Source organism: Leptopilina boulardi, unplaced genomic scaffold (assembly GCF_019393585.1).
Source record: "Leptopilina boulardi isolate dan_hultmark-lab unplaced genomic scaffold, ZJU_Lbou_2.1 LbouV2_55, whole genome shotgun sequence".
NCBI lineage: Eukaryota > Metazoa > Arthropoda > Insecta > Hymenoptera > Figitidae > Leptopilina > Leptopilina boulardi.
In genome coordinates this window covers 216,710-241,241 of record NW_026138000.1, presented here as the reverse complement: position 1 = coordinate 241,241, position 24,532 = coordinate 216,710, and the positions used below count along the sequence as shown (strand labels likewise).

The following is a 24,532-nucleotide window of genomic DNA, read 5'->3' as shown; positions in this document are numbered from 1 at the left end:
AATCAAAATTAATTTTCACCCCCCTAAAATAATAGAATAGAATAGAAAAACGTAATTAATATAATAATAACGTAGTTAATAAAGAATAGAATAATAATAAAGTAAGATGCATAAGCATTTTTTTTTGGTGGGAAAATAAATTTTTCTCCAACAGGTGTTTTTATTTCTATAGAATAAGGGGGAAAAAGAAACCAAGTAAATTAAAAGCAAAAAAAAAAAAAATTAGCTATTTCATTGAAAGTCGTATTATTTAGGACTCTCCATATATACGTATACATATATATGTGTAAATCAATGGTCTTTCATTGTACTGCGCATGTGGACTGTCGTCCAGGATGTTGCGCTTTCTGATCATCATCCTTCAGGACCGTCTCAAAAATATTATTTAAATATTTATAAATAAATTTAAAAGAAAAAAAATTAATATTTGTTGAAAAAAAATTAGTACTGTTTTTTATAATATTTTTTTATAATAATAATAAGAATAATAATTACAATAATAGTGATAATAATAATAATAAAAAAAAATTTTTTTTAATTTTTTATTTATTAAATAATAATAAAAATATTAATAATAATAATAATAATAAATATACAAATTTTCATTTATTCCAATACTTTGGTAAAAATATATATTTATAAAAAAAATACAAGTAAGAAAACTAAAATTTATTTTAATAATAATTTAATAAAAAAAATAATAATTTTAATAAAATATAGTATTAAAAAAAATACTACAATAATAATAATAATTTAAAAGTTTAATAATATTTTACATTACCAATAATAATTAATAAATGAATAAATTTATTCAATTATATTTCAAGTTTATTTGTTATTAATTTTTTAAATGTTATTTATTTAGATTATGAGGAAATGAAACAAATATAATGTGAAGAATAATATTTTATTGTTATTATTTTATTTGCTTTATTTTATTATTATTATTATTATTATTATAAAAAACAATTTAAAAAATATAATTATTTAGAAGTTAATTATTTTTTTTAACTTTCTTAATTATTATATTTATTAACCAGTTTATTTTATTATATTTTATTTATATTATGTTTATTATATAATATATTTATAATATATTTATATTTATTATTATTATTTTTTTATCATTATTATTATTATTATTATTATTATTATTATTATTATTTGATAACAAAAAAAGGGATGAGCCCTCGGGCTCTAGAAATTGTCGATTCGCTGTGAAAACCCCTCTCTCTCTGTCTCTTTCTCTTGGAACAATTGCGGAGTCGCGAGGAGCTTACACATAGGTGAGAGGGCAGGATGCTGTAGATCCACACTCGAAGAAAATTATTCTCGCAAATCAGTGGTCTTTCGAACTTCGTCAAACGAAGTCACGTTGCAAAAAAAAGAAAAAGAAACGAAAAATAAATTTTTTTTTTTAGAAAAAAAAAAGAAAAGTAATCTTCCAATTTTTATTTATTTATTTATAAATAAACGGGTAATTTTTCAAAAAAAAATTAAATTAAATTTCTACAATGAAGGACCACGAACCTGCATCAATGAAAAAACCCACAAAATTGAGAAATCTTATCTATAAAACTGAGGCGTTCGATTCACTTCATCCTAAAAGTGCTGTGGTGAGTAAAAATAAAAATTATTTTTTTTTCAAATTTTTAAAATACGATTTTTAAATAAATTTTCCTTTTGATTTTTCGTATATATATATATATAATTTTTTTATAATGATACAATTTATATTGTTAATTATTTATTTAATTACAATGTACAGGCTTACAAAATTACAAAAAAAAATTTCCTTTAGTTCAAGAAGAACTTATTTAAAAAATTATATTACATAAATAATTATATTAATGGCAGAAAAATTATACGTTAAAAAAAAAATTAATTACATTTTCAAAATTAATATATTAATATTTCAAAAATTAATTAATATTTAATTATAAGTTAACATTATAAGTTCACAAACATTATTATTATTATTCATAGTTGATATGCCTTTCGGCTTTTGAACGTTATTATTATTATTATTATTATTATTATTATTATTATTATTATTATCGACAAATATTAATATAATATTATATTACATTATATTATATTTGTCAATATAGGGGAAATACCTGAGTAATATCGGACCACTCCAATATTTAATTATATCTGCGAAATTAGCAGATTTTTTTTTGTAAATGATTTTTCTTTTATTTTTACATTTTTCTAACTGTCGATTGTAAAAAAAAAATTAAAGTAAAATTATATAGGATTTTGAGCGAACAATTTTCAATATTACATTCTTCAGTATTTTAAATGATAATGGGGGGTATTTTTGAAATTGGGTCACTGTGTATAATTATTGTAAGGTCCTCATTAAAGTCTATTCAAGAATTTTTGAAATAAAATTTCGCGAATTCTTTATAAAACATGTGACGTGAGAATACGTTTATTTTTTTCTCAATTTCAGTTTTAGAATAAAAAAACAAAAAGCAAATAATAAATTAATGAAAATGAATTAAATTAAAAATTTAATAAATTACAAAATAAAAATTAAATTGATTAATAAAAAATTAATTAACAAATTATTATTATAAAATAAACATTTTTTTTATATGGTTCCTGTCATTTTTTTTTAAATTATTATTTTAAAAAGAACTTTAATATTGCAGAAAAATTGTATATTTAAATAAAAAAAATTTACATTTCATAAATCACAAAAACAATTAAATATTGTAGTAATTATTAATTTTAATAAAATTTTTTAATTAAAGAGCTTAGCGAAAATTATTGAATTTTTTTTTTTTAATTTACGAGGATCGAAAATAAATGAAAATTTAGAAGAAATTATTCGCGAAATTAAAAATTGTTATTTATTTTATAGAGAAGTGTAAAAATTTTTTGAAAATTGTTAAAAAAAATCCAAATATTTTTGCCTAATTTATTAAATATTGCGTATAGGAGAAATCCGATTAGGAAATTAATATTACGGTGATCTTGTGACTGTTAACATAGTCACATGCTGTTAATCATTTTCTAATCCGCACGTGACCTACTCGATTTCACTTTTTTTTTATCTTTTTTATTTTAAGTATATATTTATTTTTAACAAGTATGAAATGATCCAAAAAAATTTTCAATTATTGTTGATTAATTGATTTCTGGAATTTAGTCAATTAGTGTGTATGTATATAATATTTGCCGCACACGAGAGACTAAATAATTGGGTTGAAAAGTCTATTTTGATAATCTGACCCTTGTTAATGTACCCTAATGAAAAGAAAACACACACTTTCGCGACATTTCGTTTCCCAACCCTGAATTTGTGTTAGGGTTTGTTTACACAGCTTTTTACATTTGATCGATACTGTATCGAATATTGTCAAACTATGATTGGTTGACTCAACAGACGTTAAGGAATTTCCCATTAGAATAAACCAATCAACTAATATTTTACAATTATTCATCATTTTATCTTCAAAAATTGAAAATATCAAATTTCACGGTTTTAATTCTTTAACTTCAAGATAAGTCATGAAGATGAATTATCTTTCTTATTTTCGCAATTAGTTATGGTTTTTATTAGAATAATTATCTCGAGTGTTGTTTTTTTCATGAAAATCACGTTTCAATATTAACTGTGATAAAATTTTCAATTTTATTTTCAAATCATAATTTTATTTTTTTAAATAGAAAAACGAGCGAAATAGAATTAAAAATAAAATATTATAAAGCAGAAGAGACAATTGGATGAAATAAAAAAAATTAAATTTTTTTTATTTTCAGAAAACCTTATGTTCCAGCCATGTTTGTATGGGAAGTGTTATGGCACTTCCGTTTCATGGTACTGAGCCCCGAAGCAAAGAAGACATTTTAAATCATGCGAAAGATTTTTTGGAACAATATTTCACATCCATTAGAAGGCAAATTTTTTTATTTTTAGAAATTACATAAACACATCCAGAGAAATGTTTTATTTGAACCAAATATAATATTTATTTGAATTAAATAAATGTATATTTGTCTCAGAGCCTAATAGCCCATTTATTTGGCGTAAATAAAAATTTATTTGAAACAAATAAAAATTTGTTTGAATCAAACAAAAATTTATTTGAATCAAATAAATAGTTATTTGAATCAAATAAATATTTATTTGGCTATTATATTCATTGTAGATTAAGTAGTGAAGCGCATAGATCACGATGGGAGTGCGTACAAAAGGAAGTAATGGCACTTGGTACTTATCAATTAACGGAAACGGAACTTGTTTTTGGCGCCAAATTAGCATGGCGAAATGCTGCGCGATGTATTGGTCGAATTCAGTGGTCAAAATTACAAGTAAATCACTAAAATCTCATATTGGTTTTGTATTAATTTCTTAAATAATTCTAACGAAAAGTATTTTCATATTCAAATTTTCTGCCAGAATGGATTTCAAGTGGCGGGAAGTTTAAATAATGAAAATTACCACTGTTATAAATTATTATTACTGTTGGCTTATTTTTTTATTTTTTTTTTTAAAAAGGGTGTTTATTGTTTAATTAAAAGGTTTTCGATTGTCGTTACGTAACAACAACGAGTGGAATGTTTGAGGCACTTTGCAATCATATTAAATACAGCACAAACAAAGGAAACATAAGGTAAATAATTGGATAAAGAAAATTGATCTTTTTAAATAAATTTTGAAAATTAAAAATATTTTTTTATTGTGAAATTTTGTCCGTTAAGATCGGCTATAACAATTTTTCCACAACGAACCGATGGAAAACATGATTTTCGTGTTTGGAATCAACAATTAATAAGTTATGCGGCCTATAAATTGGAGGATGGAACGATTATTGGTGATCCAGTAAATCTTGAATTTACTGAGGTAAGAGTTACTAAATATTTAACTATTACTAACGTTTAATGTATGAACTAATTTGATCCCATGAAAATGAAAATTTTGTTCCTGGTAAATTTTTCATTTAATAATTCATTTTGCATAGCTATGCTTAAAATTAGGATGGAAAGGACCACGTACGAAATTTGACGTATTACCCTTAGTTTTATCAGCCAATGGACACGATCCCGAATGGTTTGATATTCCCGCTGAATTAATTCTTGAGGTGCCACTCGTTCATCCAACGTGAGTTTTCTTTTTAAATTATTAAAACTGCCTTAAAAAATAAAAAATTAAATTTAAAAATATTTTAAGTGAAATTATTTTTTTTGAAAATTGTTTTTGGGGAATTTTATTAGATATGAATGGTTTGAAAAATTGGGACTCAAATGGTACGCAGTACCAGCAGTTTCGGGAATGGTTTTCGATTGTGGAGGTCTTGAATTTACAGCAGCACCATTTAATGGCTGGTATATGAGTACAGAAATAGGGGCCCGGGATCTTTGTGACATGGGACGATACAATCTAACAGAGGTATTTACAAACAAAAAATAATTTAGAATTTTTTTTTTTTCAAATAAAGATATAATTGAGAAGACAACGCACACATTTTCCAGACAATAGCAACACACATGGGATTAGATACGCGAACACCAATATCCCTCTGGAAAGACAAAGCCATGATTGAGGCTAACGTTGCCGTTCTTCATAGTTTTCAGGTAAAATATATTTACAATTTTTTTTAAGCGAAGATGAAAAGAATATATATTTTAATTTTTCAAAAATCAGAAATTTATTCCAACCTAGCACAGCTAGATACACCAAACATTTTTTGTTCGAAACTTTTTCCTTATTTTATTGGCAATATTCCGCAACAATTATCTCGTAAATTTAATTTTTCTAAATTTTTTCCAAATTTGTTTTCTGGTGTAGCTCAGCATCCGCTGGACCAATTAAAAAGTGCGCCATATATTTTTTGTTCAGAACTTTCTTCTAATAACTATGGCGGTATTCCTGAAAGATTATCTAGCGAATTTAATTTTTTGAAAATTTTTCCAAATTATTTTTGAGTGTAGCTCAGCATCCGCTGGACCAATCAAAAAGTGCGCCATACATTTTTTGTTCAGAACTTTCTTCTAATCACTATGGCGGTATTCCCGGAAGATTATCTAGCGAATTTAATTTTTTGAAAATTTTTCCAAATTATTTTTGAGTGTAGCTCAGCATCCGCTGGACCAATCAAAAAGTGCGCCATACATTTTTTGTTCAGAACTTTCTTCTAATCACTATGGCGGTATTCCCGAAAGATTATCTAGTGAATTTAATTTTTCGAAATTTTTCAAAAAATTTATCTGAGTGTAGCTCAGCATCCGCTGGACCAATCTAAAAGTGCGCCATACATTTTTTGTTCGAAACTTTTTCCCTATTTTATTGTCGGTATTCCACCGTCCTACAAAATTCAACTTTTTTTTCACACATGAAAAAATCAATGATTTTCAGAAACTAGGACCAAAAAAAAGATACCCGTGTCTGGCCGTTTTGCTAGATCAGGTCATTTTTTGCTTTTAGGGGTAAAAACAACCCTTAAATGAAAGGTGATAGGAGATCTTGTACAAATTAATAATTTTTTATGAAACCTGGTATCTCGGGGTTTTCCGGGTCGCTTGGTGCGTATCTGATGTCAGACTTTCAAAATTCAAAATAGCGGATCCAATATGGCTGTCGAAATTTATAAAAATTCACCAATTCATTTGAAAGTTGTTACTTTGGGGTTTTTTGTGTCGCTGATCACGAATACGATGTCAGATTTTCAAAATTCAAAATGGCGGATTCAATATGGCGGTCGAAATTTATAAATATTAATTATTTTTTATAAAACTTCGTATCTAGGGGTTTTTGGGGTCGCTGAGTACGAATCTAAAGTCAGATTTTTAAAATTCAAAATAGATCTAATAATGTGGAAGATAAGACAGTTTTTCATATGTTCGATTTTAGTTGCATAGTTACGGAAAATAGTACATAAAACAAATGACAATTGTAGACTTTTTTACTTTGCACAGCAGTTTTAAACAGTCACTTCACATCTTTAAATTCATCTTACTTGAGCTTATTACTGTTATCTAATAAAAATAGTCTTACTTACTAAAAAGCCTGTTTTGTCATTAAAAAAGTGTCCAATATACAAAAAACACATATGTAAAAATTTTTATTTTTTATATGTTTTTTTCTAATCTTCCAAATTATTAGATCTATTTTGAATTTTAAAAATCTGACTTCAGATTCGTACTTAGCGACTCCAAAAACCCCTAGATACAAAGTTTTATAAAAAATAATTAATATTTATAAATTTCGACCGCCATATTGAATCCGCCATTTTGAATTTTGAAAATCTGACATCATATTCGTGATCAGCGACACAAAAAACCCCAAAGTAACAACTTTCAAATGAATTGGTGAATTTTTATAAATTTCGACAGCCATATTGGATCCGCTATTTTGAATTTTGAAAGTCTGACATCAGATACGCACCAAGCGACCCGGAAAACCCCGAGATACCAGGTTTCATAAAAAATTATTAATTTGTACAAGATCTCCTATCACCTTTCATTTAAGGGTTGCTTTTACCCCTAAAAGCAAAAAATGACCTGATCTAGCAAAACGGCCAGACACGGGTATCTTTTTTTTGGTCCTAGTTTCTGAAAATCATTGATTTTTTCGTGTGTGAAAAATCGTGTCGGACGGTGTTCCCGAACGATTATCTCGAAAGTTTAATTTTTCGAAAGTTTCTTTAAAATATTTTTGAGTGTAGCGCAGCATCCGCTGGACCCAGCAAAAAATTTGTCAGACATTTTTTGTAGACAACTTCAGTATTAAGAATTTGGTACTTTTCTAGGACGATTATCTTGAAGTCTTAAAAAACCCCAAAAATTTATTTTGAGAGTTAGTTCAGCTTCCGCTTGACGAATCAAAAAGCGCCCTATACTTGTTTTGTTGGAGACTCCCGGGTTAAGACTTTGGTGGTATGCTGGAGCTATTATCTCAAAAATTTATTTTTCAAAATTTTTCCAAAGTAAAAAATTATTTTGACCTTTCTTATAATCCATTTGACCAATCAAACGTTTATAGTATATTGTTAATAAACTTTTTTAGATGAAAAATGTGACAATTGTTGACCATCACACGGCTTCGGAATCTTTTATGAAGCATTATGAAAATGAGATGCGATTGAGAAATGGTTGTCCTGCCGATTGGGTTTGGATTGTTCCTCCAGTTTCTGGTTCGGCGACACCAGTTTTTCACCAGGAAATGGCTCTCTATCATTTAAAGCCATCATACGATGCTCAGGTTTAATATTTTTTTTCTTTATAGTTTTTCCATGTTATATATATTTTTGTGATAAATTTTCTCGAGAATTTAATAAAATTTATCGCAGGATCCCGCATGGAAAACGCATATTTGGAAAAAAGGAAGGGACAAGAGATGTATTTCCAAGAAACCTAGGAGGAAATTTCATTTCAAACAAATTGCGAGGTTAAAAATATTTTTTTTCTTTTTAACAAAATTTTAAGAAAAAAAAAAAATTCTAATTATTTTTAAAATAAGAATTGTTTTTTCAGAGCTGTAAAATTTACTTCAAAATTATTTGGTCGTGCACTATCGAGAAGAATAAAGGCAACAGTTTTGTTTGCTACTGAAACTGGTACCTCGCAAATGTATGCGGAAAAACTTGGAGAACTTCTTGGGCACGCATTTCATTCTCAAGTAAAAATAAAATTTGTATAATTTATTATTTAAATTTTAGTTATAAATATCATTCCTCTTTGTTTCCTTAGGTATTAAGTATGTCGGACTACGATATTAGTAATATTGAACATGAGGCTCTTCTTCTTGTGGTTACTTCCACTTTTGGAAACGGAGATCCCCCAGAAAATGGAGAGGTAAAAATAATTAAATTTTTATTATCAATTTTCTGTTTTAATTGCAATAATAATTATTCATGTAATTAATTGAAAAAATTGTTTTAGGCATTCGCACAAAATTTATACGCAATGAAAATGAACGAAACTTATACAAATAGCGATAAATTAAAGTAAGAATTATGCGAATTTTATTTATTACGTATTGGTTTTAACATAGTTTCATTGTAATATAATTTTAAAAAATTGATTATAGTAATTGAAAATAATCAAATTTCAGTCTCACGACTTCCAAGTCATTTATAAAAGCAAACAGTCAAACTGAGGTGGGAAATTTAAAGAAATTGGATCGTTTAGATTCATTAAGGGGTTCGACCACTGATTCACAAGTTGATGATACTTTCGGTGCTCTCAGCAATGTAAGGTAAGATATAATTCAAAAAACGAAATTTTAAACAGTCTATTATATTTTAATTATTGTCTTATATTTTGAAATTTTTTTCTAGATTCGCAGTCTTTGCTTTAGGTTCGTCAGCGTATCCAAATTTTTGCGCATTTGGACGATACGTTGACAATTTATTGGGTGAATTAGGTGGTGAACGTTTGCTGCGATTGGCCCAAGGCGACGAAATGTGTGGACAAGAACAAGCATTTAGAAAATGGGCCCACGACACTTTTGCAGTTAATAAAATTTTTACAAATTTTCTATTTCTTTTATTCCTTTTATCATTTTGAGTTACCTTTTTCATTTCTTCTTTTATAATAATAAAAGAAAATTTTTAATTTTGTTTATTTATAATTTCAGGTGGCATGCGAAACATTTCAAAAGTTTAGTTCTTTTTCTTTTCTCTATTACTTATTTTTGTTATATTTCAAGTTTTCTTTTTTTTTTGTAATAAAATATGTTGAATAAAATTTGTTCCTCTAATTTTAGGTGGCATGCGAAACATTTTGTTTGGACGATGATGAAACTTTATTGGAAGTTGCACTTTCCCTAGGTGCTGATGCAGTATCTGCTTCGACAGTTCGATTTGTCGAAGCCGATCCTCAACCACTAGCAAAAGGTTAATTTAGAGAAGAAAAAAAAAATTCTGCCAATTGAAAATAATATGTTTAATAAAAAATTGTAATTTTATTTTTCAGCTTTAAGCAAATGTCACAATAGAAACGTGACCACTTGTAATATGCTTCGAAAAACAAATTTAAGCAACATTCATTCTGGGTAAGTTTTGTATTTTTTTGCTAAAAATAGTTTGTTTATAATTTTGCTAACAAAATTTTAAATCGTAATTTTGTTAGCTAATTATGTCTTTGTAAACTATTTTTTTGTGAAAATAGGGAAAAAAAAGGTTGTCTATTAAAAAATCTGAGCTATACAGAATTTGAGAAATATATTTTAAATCTGACCATATGGGGTCTGTGTGGATATACCTGTACATAAAAGAGCCGAAGCAAACGGAAAAGTCAATTAGGTTCAAAAAATACGTAACGATTTTTTGAAATTTCACACCTTCTTTTTGTTGCATACATTAGTACCATTTTTTCTCCTAACAAAAAATTGACCTCCCCCTACTTCCTGAGAGCGTTACGTATTTTTTAAACGGCCCCAAAGTTCGTACCAAAACCCTACAGAAGGGGACGTCCTCTACTTCTCCAAGTAGTCAACTACCCTGGTTCTAGATATACATTTTAAACTTCCAAAAGTAGATATAAACTTCTAAATTCGTTTTTTTTTATAAGATTAGTTCTGATTATTCTTATTTTCCCCCTTTTGAGACGTCATAGTGAAAAAAAATTTTACATTTGAGCAATTCTTCTCGGCGCATTAATAAATCTTCAATTTTCTTTTCTATTAGGGGAAAGACACTCCTCTTGGAATTAGACGATTTAACGAGTATGGAAATAATTTACAAACCCGGTGATCATTTAGGTGTATTCGCTTGTAATCGACAGGAGCTTGTCGAAGGTATTTTAAAATGTTTAGATTCACCATTCGAGGCTGATGTACCAATTGAATTACAAATGCAAAAACAATCGCATACACCAAATGGAATTGTTAAAAGTTGGCTGCCACACGATCGTTATTTACCCAATTCATTGAGAACATTATTTACACGATTTTTGGATATTACAACACCACCCTCGCCTAATCTTCTTCGTTATTTCGCCTCAATTGCCACCAATCCAAAGGAACAGGCTCGACTTAATCTTCTGGCCACTGTAAGTTGTATAGATGAAAATAAAATTTTTATTGACGTAAAAAAAAGAAATGAGGAAAAAAATGTTTTCTTTTTCTCCTCTCTGTTAAGGATTCCGCAGCTTATGAAGATTGGCGACATTGGAATTTTCCAAATCTTCTCGAAGCTTTAGAAGAATTTCCTTCTGTTAAGCCAAATGCGCCGGTTCTTGTGCTTCATTTAACTCCGTTGCAACCGAGATTTTACAGCATCTCCTCATCGCCAATGGTCCACGAAGGACAAATTCATTTAACTGTTGCTGTCGTTCAATATAAAACTCAAGGTATTTAGAAATTCTTCTCTGAAGCAGAAAATTTTTTTAGAAAATGTTTTTATGTTGGCAAAAAAAATTATAGGTTTTATGATTGTTTTATAATTATTATTTCCTTATTCAAGTTTTTCTCTGTTCCATTTTCAATTGATTAAAATTTCTATCACTTGTAAGGTGGTTCAGGTCCTGTGCATTATGGAGTGGCCTCGAATTATTTAAGCGAAATCTCTGACGGTGAGCCGTTATACGTTTTTGTACGCAGGTGAGAAAATTCAATTTTTTTCTTTTTAAAAAAAATTAATAAGAAGGAAATTTTAGAATTTTATTTCATTTCACAGTGCGCCTAATTTTTATATGCCTCTTGATAAAAAAGCACCAATGATTTTGGTTGGTCCCGGAACGGGAATTGCGCCATTCAGAGGATTTTGGCATCATCGATTAGCTCAAATTAAGGCACAAGACACAGGTGTGTATTAAAAAGAAAAAAAAATCAAAATGGCGGATCCAATATGGCGGAAGATTTTTTTAGAAATAGATTGAATTAAATTTTTTTTTTCCAGATGAATTTGGAAAAATATGGCTCTTCTTTGGATGTAGAAAAAATGATTTAGATCTCTATAGACAGGAGAAAAAGGATATGTTAGATTCTGGAGTTTTGGATAAAGTATTTCTTGCATTATCGCGAGAAGATGGTGAAAAAAAGGTGTTTTTTTTTTGCCTATTTATTTTTGCATGTGATTAAAAAATTTTTTTTTCTTTCTGCAAAAAAATAAATATATTTTTTATAAATTATTTATTTACAATTTTTTTTTAAATTAAAAATATAAATTTATTTAAATTTTTTTGGCACTTTAGTAATGAAAATAAATTTTTTTTTTTTTTGAAGACCTATGTTCAGGATTGTATACAAGCGGAAGCGCCACAGATTTATGATATGTTGGTCCATCGTCGAGGGCATTTTTATGTTTGTGGCGATTGTACAATGGCTGAAGATGTCTATCAGACATTAAAGCAAATTATACAAACTCACGGTCAAATGATGGACAAAGAAGTTGAAACTTACATGCTTTCTTTGAGGGTAAATGATAATTTTTCCAAAGCAGAAAATTTTTTTTTCAAAATTAATTACTCTAATTAATTAATTATTTAAATTATTTAACTAATTTCCTTAATTGCTTGAAGTAACTAATTAATTGATTACTGAATTTAATTAATTAGTTAATTATTTTAATTAATTACTGAATTTAATTAATTAGTTAATTACTTAAATTAATTAGTTACTTGGCAATAATAAATTAATTAATAATAAAAATTTATTTCCAGGACGAAAATAGATATCACGAAGATATTTTCGGAATTACACTTCGAACAGCGGAAATTCACAATAAATCAAGGGAAACAGCGAGAATTCGAATGGCCTCCGAGCCATAAATTTTCTTATTATATATATATATATAGATAAATAAAAAAAAAAAAATAATTTTTTTCCAAGGCCTTTCGCACTATAAAACATTATCATAAATCGATGATAATTCTTTGAAGTGCATATATCAATCGATCTTTTATCTTAAATAAAGTAAATTTAAATTTTTTTTAAATCTAAATTTACAATCTTAAAATGACCGTGAGATAATATAAATAAAATTTGCTGAAAGCTTGCCGTGTAAGATTAAAAAAAAAAAAATGTCACAAAATTTATTTCTATTATCTATGGGAATATTTGTAATTTTTTTTTTTTTATTTTTCTTGTCAAAGAAAATAATCAATGTTGTTGTATATTAAATCTGATATTGTATATTTACCGAGATTTTGACTATTAATATAATTATATATTATTGTTAATAATAATAATTCCTATTAATTAGTTAGTTAAATAATAACTGCCTTTGTAATTAATTTACTAATTTTCTTATTTGTATTTTTTCGAATTTTTTTCGAACGCCAAAATTTTTCATTTGTCCGAAATCTCGAATGTTTGTACGGACGTTTGCAATTTCGGACAAATGAAAATTCGATGTCTTCGAAAATTCGGACAAATTTGAAATTTGTTACAAATAAAAATTCGGAGAAATTTAAAATTCGTTACAAATAAAAATTTGGACAAATTTAAAAATTGGTTACAAATAAAAAATTCACAAAAAAAATTTGAAATTCGATGAATTCGAATTTCTGCCGGTGGCTAAAAATTTGATTAAATAAAATGGTTGTGTTAAAAAAAATTTTGTTAAATGCTAATTCCGAAAAAAATTCGTCTAAATTGTTATTTAATTAATTTGTAAATTATTTAAATTCATTTATTTAATTTACTATAATTAAAAAAAAAAATTTAGTGAATTAATATCAAAATATATTCCCAAGGAAATATAACAAAAAATTTAATAAATAATGAAAAAAAAATCAAAAATATTTCTCACATTTTTAACAAAAAAAAAAAAATTTACTCCTCTCTCAATAATTCTAAATTCAATTTCTATATTAGTAGTAAAATAAATATATATAGATATATGTATTTCGCATCGTTGTTAATATTATTATTATTATTGAAAATTTCGTACTAAATAAACGAATATATAAACAATTTTTGCATTTCAATTGTATTTTTAACAATACATCATTTACAATCTAATACTAATTATTATTATATATAAATTGAAATATTTCAGTTTTTGTTTTTCTTTTTCATTATATAATATTGATATAAATAGAAATTACAAGTCATCAAATAATATAACAAAAATGACTTTGAAAAAAAGAAAATTTCATTTAATTATTTGATTATTTATGGAAATTACAAAAAACAATTACTATTTTTCGGTTTTCTTTTTTAAAATTTAACTTTGAAGAGCCGTTGTATTGAGACCTGGCGCTGGTTTTTGAATAACGTTACCCAACAATTTTTTTATCTCCGCAATTGCTTTTCCGGGATTTAAGCCCTGAAAATTTTAATTTTGTTTTTTTTCATATTTACGATAATTATTATTTTTTTTTTTTATAAACTGTTATCAATTTTTTTTAGAACGAATGATTATGTTCTAAAAATCTAAATTTTCTTTAATGAATAAATAATTAATTAATTAAAAAAAATTAATATTTAATTATTATTAGTATTTAATATATATTTTAATGTTAAAATTTTTGTTTTCGACTTAATTTTTTTTGAATTTATTGAAAATTGCTAGTGTTTGAAAATAAATTTTTTTGTTTTCTTTAGATCGTATTTTATTAATTTGAAATATTAATATTAATGTAATAAATAAAATTAATTGGAATCAATAATTATATTTACCTTTGGACAAGTTCGCGTGCAATTCATAATTGTATGACATCGAAAAACAGAAAATGGATCCCTTAATTTTTCCAAACGTTTATCGGATTGTGTGTCACGAGAATCGATAATCCATCTGTATGCCTTTAAAAAAAAAAAAAAAAAAAAAAAAATGATAAATATTTTTTAAATACTTTTCCAAGATGAGAAAAAAATCTATTTCTTGTGATTTTTATCCTATACAAATTGTATAAACAAATAAATTTAGGTTTAAAATTTTTTTTCATGAAAATTGAGTTTTTTTTTCTTTCAAAAAATAATATTAAATTTTTATTATTTTTTTTTGCTGGAGGTCTGCATTTTCTTAATGAATTTTTTTTTTTTTTAAATTACCTGCATAAGAACGGCAGGACCAAGATATTTATCTCCATTCCACCAATAAGATGGACAGGAGGTACTGCAACATGCACACAAAATGCATTCGTACAATCCATCCTGAAAGATTAAAAAAAAAAGGATTCTTTTAATAATTATTTTTTCCCTTCAATTTTATTTTATTAATTAAAAGCCCTTGGATCGACTTTAGTGAGCAAAAGTATATTTACATTTACAAGAAAAGTCGATTTTTTTTATTTTTAATAAAGTATTTTTAATTTATTAATAATTTTTAATAAATTTAATTAGTTAATAAATATTTTATTATTTATTTGTTAATAAATTATATTTATTATTATTTTATTTTATTTAATTTATAATTTTGGTTTTTTTTTCTTTTTTTTTTTTTTTTTTTTTAATTTTTGAAGTCCTATGAAAATAATACTAACCAATTTTTGACGATCTTCAGTACTTTGAAGATATTGTTGAGTTGCTTCTTTCTTTGCATCTGAACGTTGAAGCCATGGTTCAATACTTTGATATTGATTATAAAAATTCGTCATATCCGGCACTAAATCCTTAACAATATACATGTGCGGCAATGGATAAATTTTACTAGCACTACTCAAATTTGAGTCAATTTTGCTGTAAAAATTGGGAAAATAAATTTTCTTTTCTTTTTTTTTAATTTTTATAAAAATGTAAATTACTGCCAATAATTCCATTTTTTAAAAAAATTAAATAAAAATGTAAATTACTGTCAATAATTCCATTTTTTTTTTAATTAAATAAAAATGTAAGTTACTGCCAATAATTCAACTTTTTTTTAATTAAATAAAAATGTTTACTGCCAATAATTCCATTTTTTTAAAATTAAATAAAAATAGAAATTACTGACAGTAATTCAATTATTATTTTTTTTTTTTTTTAATTAAATAAAAATTTGTAAATTACTGACAATAATTGAATTTTTTTCAATTAAATAAAAATCTAAATTATTGACAATAATTAATATACTTTTTCAATTTTTTTTTTTTTTTTTTAAATAGAAATTATTTTCTCAAACCTAATGCAAGCGAGAGTATTTGATCCTCCAATATTCATGGCGCAAGATCCACAAATTCCCTCGCGACACGATCGACGAAATGTTAAAGTTGGATCGATTTCATTTTTTATTTTAATTAATGCATCCAAAACCATGGGACCGCATCTATGAAAATTTGAAGAAAAACCATTTTTTTTTACTTTTATTTACCTTTTTTTTAAATCTAATTTAAAATTTTTTTAAATAAAACAACGAAAAAAAAATAATTTTATTTAAAAAATTTTTTAAAAATAATTTTTAATTTTTAAATTTGAAAATTAAAAAAAAAAAAACATACGTGTTTAAATCAACCTTATACTCCTTCATGTAAGGTTTTTCATCTGGTTTATCAGGATTCCATCGATAAATAGAAAATGTTTTTAATCTTGCTTCTCCACTTTGTCCCGCTGACACGTGCAATGCTCGAACCTTAATTTTTTTTAAATTAAACAAAATTAAATTTTCAAAAATAATAATTTATTTTCCTATAAAAATTTTTTGCAAATCTTTTTTTTTTCTCTTCTTTTTTTACATATATTTTCTAAACAAATATTATATATATATTTTTTTTTAATAATAATTACAATTCAAAAATTCAATTCACAAAGCTGAAGTACATAACGTTTACCAACGAAATTTTTTTTAAAGTTGTATATTCATTCAAAAATTGTATACAATTACAAAAAATTTATGATGAGAAAAAAGATGCGCCAGGAAATTTCGTACAAGATAGTAATTTGAAAAAAATTTATTTTTCAAAATTTATTTTTAAGGTACCAGAGGCCAACGAATACCTATTGAAATATTAATTATAAAAACACAGGCCTCGAATCAACTTAAAGACACAAAAAAGTCCTTTTAGTCGATTTATATTCCAAAAAAAAAGTGGATTTGTTTTTCAATTTAACAAAAATATTTTACAGATTGTTGAATAAAAAAATTTTTTTTTTTTAATAATAATCCTTTTCGAAGGGTTTAAGTTGAAATTTTTTAGAAATAATTAAATTTCAAAAGATATTATTAATTTTCAAACAATTATTAAATTTTACAGAACTAAAAATAATTTATCAAACAATTTTTGGAAAAAGATTTTTTAAATTTAATTGAATTTTCAAAGATTTAAAATTGAGATTTTTGAAATTAATTGAAACTTTAAGTGTTTTGTAATTAAAATTTTTTGATGATTTCACTAAAAATTTATTAGAAAATGCGGAAAAAATACAATAATTTGAAAATCATTTTTAATTGAAAAATGCTTTTTAGATAGTTGAATTTTCAAAGAATATTATTAAAATAGTTAAAAATAATTGAATTTCCTTAAGAGTTATAATTGAAATTATTAAATTTCAAAAAAAAAAAAATTTCGATGGAAAATTTTAGAAATAATTAAATTTTAGATGCTTTTAAATTCAAATTATTGAAAATTCAATTAATTTTGAATTCAAATTTTTTGAGAATAATGAAATTTTATTTGATTTTAAATTTGGAAAATAATTGAATTTCAGTTTATTTTAAATGCAAAATTTTTGGGAAATAATTGAATTTTAATTGAAATTTTGGATAATAATTTAATTGATTGAAAATTTGGATAATTAATTTTGAATAGAAATTTTAAAATTTCAATTAAAATTTTTCAAAATAATTGAATTTTAATTGATTTTGAATTGAAATTTTGGACAATAATTGAATTTTAATTAATATTAAATGGAAACTTTGGAAAGTAATTGAATTTTACTTGATTTTGGATTGAAAATATTTAAAATAATTGAATTTTAGTTGATTTTAAATTGCAAATTTTGGAAAATAATTGAATTTTAATTAATATTAAATTGAAACTTTGGAAAGTAATTGAATTTTACTTGATTTTGGATTGAAAATATTTAAAATAATTGAATTTTAGTTGATTTTAAATTGCAAATTTTGGAAAATAATTGAATTTCAATTGAAATTTTTGGAAAATAATTGAATTTTAGTTGATTTTGAATTGAAAATTTTTAAAATAATTGAATTTTAGTTCATTTTCAATTGAAATTTTGGAAAATAATTGAATTTTAGTTGATTTTGAATTGAAAATATTTAAAATAATTGAATTTTAGTTCATTTTCAATTGAAATTTTGGAAAATAATTGAATTTTAGTTGATTTTGAATTGAAAATTTTTAAAATAATTGAATTTTAGTTCATTTTCAATTGAAATTTTGGAAAATAATTGAATTTTAGTTGATTTTGAATTGAAAATATTTAAAATAATTGAATTTTAGTTGATTTTAAATTGCAAATTTTGGAAAATAATTGAATTTCAATTGAAATTTTTGGAAAATAATTGAATTTTAGTTGATTTTGAATTGAAAATATTTAAAATAATTGAATTTTAGTTCATTTTCAATTGAAATTTTGGAAAATAATTGAATTTTAGTTGATTTTGAATTGAAAATTTTTAAAATAATTGAATTTTAGTTCATTTTCAATTGAAATTTTGGAAAATAATTGAATTTTAGTTGATTTTGAATTGAAAATATTTAAAATAATTGAATTTTAGTTGATTTTAAATTGCAAATTTTGGAAAATAATTGAATTTCAATTGAAATTTTTGGAAAATAATTGAATTTTAGTTGATTTTGAATTGAAAATTTTTAAAATAATTGAATTTTAGTTCATTTTCAATTGAAATTTTTGGAAAATAATTGAATTTTAATTGATTTTGAATTGAAATTTTGGACAATAATTGAATTTTAATTAATATTAAATTGAAACTTTGGAAAGTAATTGAATTTTACTTGATTTTGGATTGAAAATATTTAAAATAATTGAATTTTAGTTGATTTTAAATTGCAAATTTTGGAAAATAATTGAATTTCAATTGAAATTTTTGGAAAATAATTGAATTTTAGTTGATTTTGAATTGAAAATGTTTAAAATAATTGAATTTTAGTTCATTTTCAATTGAAATTTTGGAAAATAATTGAATTTTAGTTGATTTTGAATTGAAAATATTTAAAATAATTGAATTTTAGTTGATTTTAAATTGCAAATTTTGGAAAATAATTGAATTTCAATTGAAATTTTTGGAAAATAATTGAATTTTAGTTGATTTTGAATTGAAAATATTTAAAATAATTGAATTTTAGTTCATTTTCAATTGAAATTTTGGAAAATAATTGAATTTTAGTTGATTTTGAATTGAAAATTTTTAAAATAATTGAATTTTAGTTCATTTTCAATTGAAATTTTGGAAAATAATTGAATTTTAGTTGATTTTGAATTGAAAATATTTAAAATAATTGAATTTTAGTTGATTTTAAATTGCAAATTTTGGAAAATAATTGAATTTCAATTGAAATTTTTGGAAAATAATTGAATTTTAGTTGATTTTGAATTGAAAATTTTTAAAATAATTGAATTTTAGTTCATTTTCAATTGAAATTTTGGAAAATAATTGAATTTTAGTTGATTTTGAATTGAAAATATTTAAAATAATTGAATTTTAGTTGATTTTAAATTGCAAATTTTGGAAAATAATTGAATTTCAATTGAAATTTTTGGAAAATAATTGAATTTTAGTTGATTTTGAATTGAAAATATTTAAAATAATTGAATTTTAGTTCATTTTCAATTGAAATTTTGGAAAATAATTGAATTTTAGTTGATTTTGAATTGAAAATTTTTAAAATAATTGAATTTTAGTTCATTTTCAATTGAAATTTTGGAAAATAATTGAATTTTAGTTGATTTTGAATTGAAAATATTTAAAATAATTGAATTTTAGTTGATTTTAAATTGCAAATTTTGGAAAATAATTGAATTTCAATTGAAATTTTTGGAAAATAATTGAATTTTAGTTGATTTTGAATTGAAAATTTTTAAAATAATTGAATTTTAGTTCATTTTCAATTGAAATTTTGGAAAATAATTGAATTTTAGTTGATTTTGAATTGAAAATATTTAAAATAATTGAATTTTAGTTCATTTTCAATTGAAATTTTGGAAAATAATTGAATTTTAGTTGATTTTGAATTGAAAATATTTAAAATAATTGAATTTTAGTTGATTTTAAATTGCAAATTTTGGAAAATAATTGAATTTCAATTGAAATTTTTGGAAAATAATTGAATTTTAGTTGATTTTGAATTGAAAATTTTTAAAATAATTGAATTTTAGTTCATTTTCAATTGAAATTTTGGAAAATAATTGAATTTTAGTTGATTTTGAATTGAAAATATTTAAAATAATTGAATTTTAGTTCATTTTCAATTGAAATTTTGGAAAATAATTGAATTTTAATTAATATTAAATTGAAACTTTGGAAAGTAATTGAATTTTACTTGATTTTGGATTGAAAATATTTAAAATAATTGAATTTTAGTTGATTTTAAATTGCAAATTTTGGAAAATAATTGAATTTCAATTGAAATTTTTGGAAAATAATTGAATTTTAGTTGATTTTGAATTGAAAATTTTTAAAATAATTGAATTTTAGTTCATTTTCAATTGAAATTTTGGAAAATAATTGAATTTTAGTTGATTTTGAATTGAAAATATTTAAAATAATTGAATTTTAGTTGATTTTAAATTGCAAATTTTGGAAAATAATTGAATTTCAATTGAAATTTTTGGAAAATAATTGAATTTTAGTTGATTTTGAATTGAAAATATTTAAAATAATTGAATTTTAGTTCATTTTCAATTGAAATTTTGGAAAATAATTGAATTTTAGTTGATTTTGAATTGAAAATTTTTAAAATAATTGAATTTTAGTTCATTTTCAATTGAAATTTTGGAAAATAATTGAATTTTAGTTGATTTTGAATTGAAAATATTTAAAATAATTGAATTTTAGTAGATTTTAAATTGCAAATTTTGGAAAATAATTGAATTTCAATTGAAATTTTTGGAAAATAATTGAATTTTAGTTGATTTTGAATTGAAAATTTTTAAAATAATTGAATTTTAGTTCATTTTCAATTGAAATTTTGGAAAATAATTGAATTTTAGTTGATTTTGAATTGAAAATATTTAAAATAATTGAATTTTAGTTGATTTTAAATTGCAAATTTTGGAAAATAATTGAATTTCAATTGAAATTTTTGGAAAATAATTGAATTTTAGTTGATTTTGAATTGAAAATATTTAAAATAATTGAATTTTAGTTCATTTTCAATTGAAATTTTGGAAAATAATTGAATTTTAGTTGATTTTGAATTGAAAATTTTTAAAATAATTGAATTTTAGTTCATTTTCAATTGAAATTTTGGAAAATAATTGAATTTTAGTTGATTTTGAATTGAAAATATTTAAAATAATTGAATTTTAGTTGATTTTAAATTGCAAATTTTGGAAAATAATTGAATTTCAATTGAAATTTTTGGAAAATAATTGAATTTTAGTTGATTTTGAATTGAAAATTTTTAAAATAATTGAATTTTAGTTCATTTTCAATTGAAATTTTGGAAAATAATTGAATTTTAGTTGATTTTGAATTGAAAATATTTGAAATAATTGAATTTTAGTTCATTTTCAATTGAAATTTTGGAAAATAATTGAATTTTAGTTGATTTTGAATTGAAAATATTTAAAATAATTGAATTTTAGTTGATTTTAAATTGCAAATTTTGGAAAATAATTGAATTTCAATTGAAATTTTTGGAAAATAATTGAATTTTAGTTGATTTTGAATTGAAAATTTTTAAAATAATTGAATTTTAGTTCATTTTCAATTGAAATTTTTGGAAAATAATTGAATTTTAATTGATTTTGAATTGAAATTTTGGACAATAATTGAATTTTAATTAATATTAAATTGAAACTTTGGAAAGTAATTGAATTTTACTTGATTTTGGATTGAAAATATTTAAAATAATTGAATTTTAGTTGATTTTAAATTGCAAATTTTGGAAAATAATTGAATTTCAATTGAAATTTTTGGAAAATAATTGAATTTTAATTGATTTTGAATTGAAATTTTGGACAATAATTGAATTTTAATTAATATTAAATTAAAACTTTGGAAAGTAATTGAATTTTACTTGATTTTGGATTGAAAATATTTAAAATAATTGAATTTTAGTTGATTTTAAATTGCAAATTTTGGAAAATAATTGAATTTCAATTGAAATTTTTGGAAAATAATTGAATTTTAGTTGATTTTGAATTGAAAATTTTTAAAATAATTGAATTTTAGTTCATTTTCAATTGAAATTTTGGAAAATAATTGAATTTTAGTTGATTTTGAATTGAAAATATTTAAAATAATTGAATTTTAGTTCATTTTCAATTGAAATTTTGGAAAATAATTGAATTTTAGTTGATTTTGAATTGAAAATTTTTAAAATAATTGAATTTTAGTTCATTTTCAATTGAAATTTTGGAAAATAATTGAATTTTAGTTGATTTTGAATTGAAAATATTTAAAATAATTGAATTTTAGTTGATTTTAAATTGCAAATTTTGGAAAATAATTGAATTTCAATTGAAATTTTTGGAAAATAATTGAATTTTAGTTGATTTTGAATTGAAAATTTTTAAAATAATTGAATTTTAGTTCATTTTCAATTGAAATTTTTGGAAAATAATTGAATTTTAATTGATTTTGAATTGAAATTTTGGACAATAATTGAATTTTAATTAATATTAAATTGAAACTTTGGAAAGTAATTGAATTTTACTTGATTTTGGATTGAAAATATTTAAAATAATTGAATTTTAGTTGATTTTAAATTGCAAATTTTGGAAAATAATTGAATTTCAATTGAAATTTTTGGAAAATAATTGAATTTTAGTTGATTTTGAATTGAAAATTTTTAAAATAATTGAATTTTAGTTCATTTTCAATTGAAATTTTGGAAAATAATTGAATTTTAGTTGATTTTGAATTGAAAATTTTTAAAATAATTGAATTTTAATTAAAATTGAATTTTAGTTTATTTTGAATTGAAATTTTTCAAAAAATAATTCAATTTTATTGTGATTTTTTTTTTGTTTTAAATTATAAACAATTGTTAAATTTCATAAAAATTTTAATTGAAAAATAATTTTGATATAATTTGAATTTGTGATGTATTTCATTAAAATTATTAAAAATAATTAATTTAGTGAAGAATCATTTTAGTTGAAAATTTGTTAAATAATTGAATTGAAGAAGATCTGAAGAAGATCTACATTTTATACTAAAAAAAAATGTATTTTATTTACATTTTTTTTTTAAATGTAAAAAAAAAATGTCGCATTTTATTAAAATAAGTCGATAAAAGTTGTATTTTTGGAAAAAAAAAGTCGGAAAAAGTCGTATAATCCGAGGCCTGTAAACATATATAATTTTCATTATTATTATTTAATATGTAATAATATTCTAAAAAATTAAATTATAATTGATAATATTAATCTTTAATTTCTTTATAACAAACAATTAAATACTCAATTTGGCGCGCGTTTAATTTTGCTAGTTAATAATAATTATAATTATAAAATAATAATTATTAATAATAATATTATAATTAAAGGTAATTTGCTCTTTAAATAAATATAATTATAATTTTTATTTTAACAATATTATTATTATTTATTAATAATAATATAATTAATTATAAACAAATTATTTATTTATTTTTTAAGCTTTCGGGAATGAAAAATATTATAAAACTTTGTAAAATTACACAATAGAGAAAATAAATTAAACAAATAATTAAAATTAAAATAAAAATAAAAAAAAAACGAAAAAGAAAATTAAATATAAGGAAAAAAAAAGTCAAAGTAAAAAAGAAACTAAAAACAAAAATAATAATCACATGATAAAATTTTGCGAATATTTACATATATATATATATTTAAAATTGCACAAAATTACGAAACCGAGAAATAAAATTATTCATTATTTAATTTTTAACATTAAAAATATATATATATATATAAAAAAAATAAAGAACAAATAAATAACACAAAAAAAACATTTTAATTTTTTTACAAATAATTATTTACGAACAGAAAACAAAATGTATTTTACAAAAAAAAAAAACATGAGAATTTGAAAAACAATAATAAAAAAAAAACGTCAATTTTGTCAGCCATTTTGAAAATTTGAAAACAATTAACATTTTTGCAATAATAAAAAAAAAAAAAAAACCCAAAAAATTAATCTAATATTGTTGACATTTCACTTGAAATACTCACTTGTTTAAATGCATTTCGACACGTTTGCGGGACAATATTTGCCATTTTTAACTGTACAATAATCCCACTTTTTTTTCAAGAAGAAAGAAAAAAAGAATTATATTCTATTTTTAATATTATATAATGAATTAAAAATTTTGTTGAAAATCTGAAATTGTTTCACGACTTCGTTTTTTTTAGCTCGCCAACAGAGAACAACCTCGAATCAGCTGATTCGATTAATCGAAAACAGCAATTCGTCACAAGTGGCGGGAAAATTTAAATACCCAAAAATTGTTATTCATATATTTTGAAAAAAAACGATATTTTTTTTCATAGAAAAATATAATAAATTCTCTTTTGTATAAAAAT

General features: G+C 22.4%; 2 protein-coding genes across 2 annotated transcripts; one reads left to right on the top strand and one right to left on the bottom strand.

Annotated features, from left to right (window-relative positions):
• The first annotated feature begins 1,267 nt into the window (after positions 1–1,267).
• LOC127290046 (nitric oxide synthase, salivary gland) lies at positions 1,268–13,724 on the top strand. The gene is made up of 24 exons (XM_051318421.1): positions 1,268–1,616; positions 3,775–3,911; positions 4,164–4,326; positions 4,537–4,628; positions 4,717–4,858; positions 4,977–5,116; positions 5,230–5,404; positions 5,488–5,589; positions 8,021–8,215; positions 8,304–8,401; positions 8,488–8,632; positions 8,704–8,808; positions 8,896–8,960; positions 9,068–9,211; positions 9,294–9,468; positions 9,722–9,851; positions 9,931–10,009; positions 10,644–11,007; positions 11,097–11,307; positions 11,470–11,557; positions 11,634–11,761; positions 11,856–11,998; positions 12,182–12,373; positions 12,619–13,724. Exons 1-24 carry the CDS (start codon positions 1,515–1,517, stop codon positions 12,724–12,726), a joined length of 3,423 nt encoding a protein of 1,140 aa, XP_051174378.1. The 5' UTR covers positions 1,268–1,514; the 3' UTR covers positions 12,727–13,724.
• Positions 13,725–13,868: 144 nt separating this feature from the next.
• LOC127290047 (succinate dehydrogenase [ubiquinone] iron-sulfur subunit, mitochondrial) lies at positions 13,869–24,388 on the bottom strand. Its single transcript, XM_051318423.1, has 7 exons — positions 24,182–24,388; positions 16,318–16,448; positions 16,002–16,145; positions 15,385–15,580; positions 14,954–15,055; positions 14,582–14,704; positions 13,869–14,228 (listed from the first exon to the last, which is right to left on the bottom strand). Exons 1-7 carry the CDS (start codon positions 24,224–24,226, stop codon positions 14,127–14,129), a joined length of 843 nt encoding a protein of 280 aa, XP_051174380.1. The 5' UTR covers positions 24,227–24,388; the 3' UTR covers positions 13,869–14,126.
• Between the last annotated feature and the right edge of the window lie 144 nt (positions 24,389–24,532).

Coding starts and splice junctions, on each gene's coding strand:
- LOC127290046 (XM_051318421.1), top strand. CDS start 1,515: ATGAAGGACCACGAACCTGCATCAATGAAAAAACCCACAAAATTGAGA. Junction 5,405..5,487: donor GACGATACAATCTAACAGAG/GTATTTACAAAC, acceptor CACATTTTCCAG/ACAATAGCAACACACATGGG. Junction 8,216..8,303: donor AGCCATCATACGATGCTCAG/GTTTAATATTTT, acceptor AATTTATCGCAG/GATCCCGCATGGAAAACGCA.
- LOC127290047 (XM_051318423.1), bottom strand. CDS start 24,226: ATGGCAAATATTGTCCCGCAAACGTGTCGAAATGCATTTAAACAA. Junction 16,146..16,317: donor TATAAGGTTGATTTAAACAC/GTATGTTTTTTT, acceptor AAATTTTCATAG/ATGCGGTCCCATGGTTTTGG. Junction 14,705..14,953: donor GTCCTGCCGTTCTTATGCAG/GTAATTTAAAAA, acceptor TTTTTTTTAAAG/GCATACAGATGGATTATCGA.